At 44.8% G+C, this 6,748-nt stretch overlaps 1 protein-coding gene across 1 annotated transcript in view; it reads right to left on the bottom strand.

Annotated features, from left to right (window-relative positions):
• The window catches only part of LOC111976596 (protein-arginine deiminase type-4-like), a 14,071-nt gene extending 11,801 nt beyond the window's left edge, over positions 1-2,270 (bottom strand). Inside the window, exons 1-3 of the mRNA XM_070442940.1 lie at positions 2,200-2,270; positions 663-837; positions 38-133 (exon numbers count right to left, since the gene is read on the bottom strand). Coding sequence (XP_070299041.1) covers positions 38-133; positions 663-837; positions 2,200-2,270 — 342 coding nt within the window. The remainder of the gene's footprint in view (positions 1-37; positions 134-662; positions 838-2,199) is intronic.
• Between the last annotated feature and the right edge of the window lie 4,478 nt (positions 2,271-6,748).

Here is a 6,748-nt window from a genome sequence, read left to right as displayed (position 1 = left end):
TAAATAGAGGGGGCAACCTATACTTCCTTTTGTTTACCTTTTTGTCAGGAGCTGGGACAAAAGTCATGAATTCATCCACATGCCCAACATGCAGCCAATCAGAGAACAGTGCAATGGGCTGCCCTGGACTTTTCTGTGCCACAAGGAAGTCTTATTGCTTCCACACTCCACGGTCTATTGGTGTGTTTTACCGATTTAGGTTAGTTGGCGGCCTTGTATAGCTATCATATGATGTTGTGACTCCGTATACAAGTGTTATTAACAGGGTGAATATAACCTTCGATCTTCTCTTTAAATTCACCAGCGGGCTGCAACGCACGACTTTACTTCTCTTGATAGATTTACAATAATTGATTCGGGATGACAATTTCACTACTAGCAAGGGAAGACCATGTGGTAAGAGCTAACGCGAAGACATTGTCACCGGAATCAAACGTTGTTTGTGAACCTTCTAAAATAAATATAAGCGAATACCACTTGGTCCGATTAATGAAGGACCACTTATTGAGAGGAGTCTAAAGAACACGTCCACGATCTCGCTTTCTCTGTTTCGAAGCACGAAGTCCACATCTCACACGAGACGCGCGGAATGCCAATGGATCCAATATGGATGGGGATTCCCGCTGCCCAAGTTAGGGCTTAGACTGTTGAGTTGCTCCTACACTTGTAACAATGAACAATGGAGGTGAGCTACGTCCAGCGTAGCACTGGAACACACGGATGTCGCAGCCAGACGGGCTGCACATATCTCTACATATTGACCTCTGCTGGTCCTCGGTCACGATGTAGCCAACACTGTCGGGCCGGAGGTAGCAACCAGGCGGAGCAGAGACGCCGCTTACGAGATAAGGCAAGGTTCCACCTAGTTACTCCTCACCGCGTCTATGAAGACTGATAGGTGTACAGATTTTGTCAGCTGGAACACATTGCAGAGTGATTGTGTGATACGAGGCCTTCTCGTCTTACCTAGTAGCCACACTGAGGCGAGAGGGGACAAGCTGTACGTTGATCTCCGGCTCGGGGGGAGTACCAAGCATACAACAGGCGAGAGACGTTGCGTGACGCACCAATTTCCATCAGGAGACGTCACACTCCGTAGGGACACTTGGTCCGTCATATCTGGCATCCCTGACTGTGAGAGAAGGGGAGACTACCATTCTGTGACGACTTGTTCGTTAGTTGGACTCTGGTTGGTTAATCTGACAAGGTTCATTCCTTACTCACACATCTGCAGTTCACACCAAAAAAAGACAGCCAAAGCTATATGGTGGCATATCATGATTCATCTCTCGATTTTTAACCAGCCTCCGGGAGAGAGACTAAAGATGACAATGATTTAACATTCGATGTAAGGGACTAAAGGGACAAATGATGGAAATGTTAGGACTTCATTTGTCCGCCTTGAGACAAGAAAGTGGTTGGAGGATTTTTGAAATAACATCAAGTATGGGTCGGATTTGTACTGAGGCATTAGGAGGCGCTTGAATTATCTTCCCACTCGGGTGCGTACAACGCGCGAATGGTCCACAGCCAGTCTCTCCCTCTGGTATGGCGATGAGTTACTTCTGGGCATGCACAAGCGCCTATCTACGGCTTGGTACTCTGGGCATTGGTGATGGTTAGCAGCTTACGCGCGGGCGCCTGGAGTCCTGTGCTTCTCGGAACGGCTGCGATAGTTGTACTCTAGGAGTGATGTCGCTTGTGGTCTAAATAATGACAGCAACATCGGGCTCACGGAGTATGACGTTCAAGGGTACAATAAGTTTCCACTCGCCCTCCTTTAGCAGCTACCTCACCTCATTCGGTACATTATTTCCCATTCCCATAAGCCAAGGCTCTACCATATCTGGGACCACAGTCACCTTCCAGTCACCATATGCACATTCGGTACTACCCCTGCAGAATACAGTTGAAGAAGTCTCGCGTTCTATCGAGTGGGTGCTGATGGTGTGATTTTGGTGTCATGCGCATGACCAGGTAGCCATCAACGGTAAGCCTGCAACCGCCTGTCTGTAAAGGACTGCCGGGCGTCTCAGGAAGCCGCTGGCAAAAGTAAATATCACGAACAAAATATCATGTAACGACTACAGTATCTGCCACACCTGATCCGATTGAGGTGAGCAGTGGTATATGAGGCGCGGCCTCGCGCGTTTCCTTTAAACCTCACGGGAACAAATTGTAACCACTGAGGTTGCTTACCATGTGGGACTGAAAGATGCGTGTTGGGCTTGCCGGATCAGGCTGAGAGCCTGTCCACACAGGTCGAACATCGTGGCGAATGTAGGGTGCAACCTCAATCACGTCATGTGAGTGGGTCAGGGGAAACAGGTCATGCTATGTAGCCCTCTCGCCCAGGACCTTCGGGTGGCAGAAACAATTTAATACTCACCGCCAGTTATCTCTGGATGCGCTTACCCGCGTTGTGGGATTTGTGATGGACTCCCTGGACTATTATGATTTTTGGCGCGATCCACCTGTCTATCTCAGCATTCCTGAGATGAGCTGGGTAGTCCACTCTCACAAGCCGTCTGTGGGGATAAGCAACGTGGTGTCATTTTTCTTGTTCTGTCAGGCTAGTGTAAATCTCAGTTATATTGATAATTGCATTGATCAAATGTAAATCTCCACCACTCATTTTATATCATGACATGTACCGTGTTCAACCCGGATGAACAAATACCAGGTGAGAAGGAAATTTCGGTCTTCTTTCTATGCACTGGCCACGATTTATAGATCTAAAGGATATGAGAACTTTCGCACAAAATGGTTTGGAGAAACTTTTGACTAGGGTTCCTGAGTAGTACACATTGGATCTATTGCTCCATCGGTTACCTAGCACGTTCACCATTTTCCATAGAGCAATTAGAGATGATCGAGATATCTACTGACCATAGTGGACCAATATTGTCTCACTGCAGCATCTATATCAGTGTTGTGCATGACGCTGCTGTGGCACCTGGTGCGGATGAGACACCAGCGACCTAACAGATCATCGGTAGGCATCTCTCGTTTGGGTGGGAGATGTGCATGGGCTACTAGCTTGGGGTAAACCGGCACTCTCTGGAAGTAAGATTCCTATTGGGATTGGGCCACTTGGGCAGGCATTAATCAGCCGGGGTACTCTACGACCGGGGGGTGGGCATATAAACCAATAGAAGCTGCAGGTAGGCCCTATTGTTAAATACAAATAGAGCCCATCTGCACCCATTGAGATGGATCTGTCATTTACGTTGTGATAACTGGATGTGTTACAGTATGAGCGATCGTGAGTAGATGTACTTGTTTTGGCCGAGAAGTCAAGCGAGAAGGTGGCCATGTAGCTATGTGCACATTTTGGTCATATTCTTTGCTAGTTCGTGATTATTAGCCCAGTTATCAGATAATTTGTATCAGCAAGTAGCGGAGTGTGATCTGCTTCCTACATTTCTAGACCCTTTAAAAAGTGAGTACAGGGTAAAGACCTTTTTTGATCTCAAAACACAACACTATTGGGCCCTTTAAAGAACACCAAATAAGATCTTTATCCTGACTCAAGCTATTTCTAAAGGGTGTAGAAATGTAGGAAGCAATCACTCCTAATTGCACTGAATACAAATGATCTAAAACTGTGTCGGCTAGAGTAACTAAGTACCTATATGGAGAGGGGTAGCATTAATTTGTCTGATTCTCTGTAGTAATGGTATGTGACAAATGAAAAGAGTAGATTTTCATTGTTGTAAAATGTTCTTGTTCAACAAGTCAAACAACCATTTTCAGTTCACTCCTTGTCTATCACAGGAACAAGTGGAATAACCAGGTCAAATGTCAAGCCCTGCAACTTAAAGCAGGGTACAAAGCCTCAGTTCCAGTTAAAACGCTCAATGGACAATGCACCGAATTTTCACAACGTTCAAGTTTTGCACTCAGCAAGACCTGAAATTTCCCCAGAGCCTAAATAAATTCCGAGGGAACATTGGTGTATGGGTGTGGTGGTAATGTGTGGTAATTGGTGGTAATGTGGTGGTAATGGTGGTGGTAATGTGTGGTGTGGTGGTTAAGTGGTGGTAATGTGGTGGTGTGGTGGTAATGTGGTGGGTGTGGTAATGTGGTGGTAATTGTGGTGGTATTTGTGGTTGGTTGTCTCCACAGCAAGGTGCGAATAGACACACACACGCGTGCGTTCACTCCCTACTCAAGAGTCCAAGTCACCAACAGACGCCAAGCCTGGTAGATAACCTGTCTATTTCATGTCCAGATATGTACAGTACATTATTTCAGAGGAGAATCTAAACAACTGGCCCATTCTGGAACTGACAAAAAGTCTCCTTCAATTCCTTATCAATAGAACTGGCACTGTGATTAACCACATCTCTCTGGTATCAGGTTGAGAGTGCCACATTTGCATTATTTCAGTGTTGTTTGCACACCACTCTTAAGAGGTGTAGGAGCAGCAAATACTTGATCTGTGTTTCTTATTAACATAATTCACTGTAGCGTGTTCAGTCCCAAGTGGAAATATTCAACTCAGGATTCCATGAATAAGATGCAACATACTGAATCTCAGTGTACACTCTTAGAAAAAAGGGTTCCAGGGTCCCCTTAGGAGAACYMTTTTTGATTCAAGGTAGAACTATTTTGGGTTCCATGTAGAACTCTCTGGGGAAAGGGTTCTATACCCAATAAGGTTCTACATGGAACCAAAAATGGTTATTCAAAGGGTTCCCCTTTGGGGACAGCCAAATAACCCTTTTAGGTTCTAGATAGCACCTTTTTTCTAAGAGTRTAGCTATCATGGCTGTGGGAGTGGCCTACTTTATTTACCTTGCTATCATTTCCCACTTCGCTGGCAGTGTCCATGGTGATAAGAAGCACTGTATTACCATTGAGACTGGTGGGGAGGGTCCCACTCTTCGGTGGGGGTGGGGTAATCCTGTACTGCACTCTGGGACTGCATTGCACAGAGAAGTACTTGGARSTAGGAGGGGCAYTCCTTGGCGAACAATAAATACATGTGACAGTTACACATCACATCCTGATACTTTTCTTATACAAATCTATAGATTTACACAGAAAACACAAAGAGGACATATCTATAGTGCAGCAGTGAGTGCAGTTCATAATCTCCTATTTCCAGAAGCAACAGGTGGCAGTGCTAGTTCTAACGTTACATTTCTACAGTAATCGTAGAGGTATGATGTCTTCTACATGCCTCTAAAATGAGCAACGTACCAAMGAGGGAGAAATACTGGACTATCAACCTACACAAGAATACTGGCAAAAAGGATTGTACTTATATGTCAAAGTATCAACCAACATCCCAAGTTGTTATACTCAGTATTATGACACTTGTTTATAAACATTAGGCTTAGCTGTAAAACCTAACACCTGGAGTCCAGGCTGAGCCTGTCATGCTGTATAATGATAGGAGACAGGCGCAGGAATACGTAATAGGGGATTTTATTTCTCCACCCAAAATAAAGTACGTCATGAAAACGACGGGGACGAAGCCCAAAACAAACACGTGTATATAACGCAGGGATGTAACCCAAACAAAACCTCTAAATAATACACGGGACGAGACCCGTAATAACAGCTGCACAAAAACACGTAGCATGAAAGCCGATACAGCAGAGCACAAGATGAACGGACATGGGACAATAATCAACCAGGACAATGGGGAACAGAGGGCACATATATATACATACTAATCAGTGGAAATGGGAACCAGGTGTGCGTAATGAGACAAGACAGTCTGGGGWTGGTGGTTATGAATCCAATTCAGTGATGCCTAGAAAACCGGTGACGTAGACTTCCGAAGCTGGTGAACGGAATGAGCAGCAGTACCAGGGGATCCGTGACAGAGCCCAGGAGGTGGTCTACACCAAAGGAACATTAGGTTTTTGGAGGAGGGATAGTATTCGCCCGAACAACAGAGCCTAGGCTACTCTAAACAATAGCAGAAAGAGAAGTTCAAGTTGTAATATTCCTCACGACGCTGGCTAACAAGGTGACTCAGCAATACAAAATTGGTTTAATTAATTTATTTACTAATACCTAAAATAATCACACATAATTACATCTACACAAATGGATTCATACATTGATTCATCAAATTTATGTCATAAAGAAAACGTCCCCTAGCGGACCAGAAAGATATGAACGTCGTTAACACAAGAAAGGGGGTTGGGTTTTGAATGAAAGAGCGGAAGATCTGAAGTAACAAAGGGAGAGAGCCTATGCTTATCGTAAATACAGAATCTTATGCACTAATTAGCGGAGGAGTGGTGAACACCCCCCCCCCCCCCCCCCCTCCTCTGGATAGCTTGCACATATTAGAAGATTTAGAGGAAGGTTTTCCTATTTTTTTCAAATTCGGTTTGGAATTCGTTGGAAGCTGCAAAACAAGTTTATCTATTTATGATGTTCCGAACCATCAGCTAAACTGTAGCCAGTAATGTGGAAAGTTCGACATGAAAATGAATTGCAAAGCAAATGAATTAATGAATCAATGATAATGATATCCTCTTTGCATGCAAATTACTGAATCCCCCAAAAACATTCACTGATTTCAGCCCTGCCACAAAGGACCAGTTGGACATCATGTCAGTGATTCCTCGTTAACACAGTGTGAGTGTTGACGAGGACAAGGCGGAGATACTCTGCGTGCTGATTGAGTTCAAAAACAAGAACTGGAAGCTCAAGGAGGTGGTGCTAGGAATCATTGTTCTTCTCTGTCAACCATGGTTTCCTGCAAGGAAACATGTGCCGT

This window comes from Salvelinus sp. IW2-2015, linkage group LG1 (assembly GCF_002910315.2).
Source record: "Salvelinus sp. IW2-2015 linkage group LG1, ASM291031v2, whole genome shotgun sequence".
Classification (NCBI taxonomy): domain Eukaryota; kingdom Metazoa; phylum Chordata; class Actinopteri; order Salmoniformes; family Salmonidae; genus Salvelinus; species Salvelinus sp. IW2-2015.
This window is presented reverse-complemented; position numbering and strand designations above follow the sequence as displayed.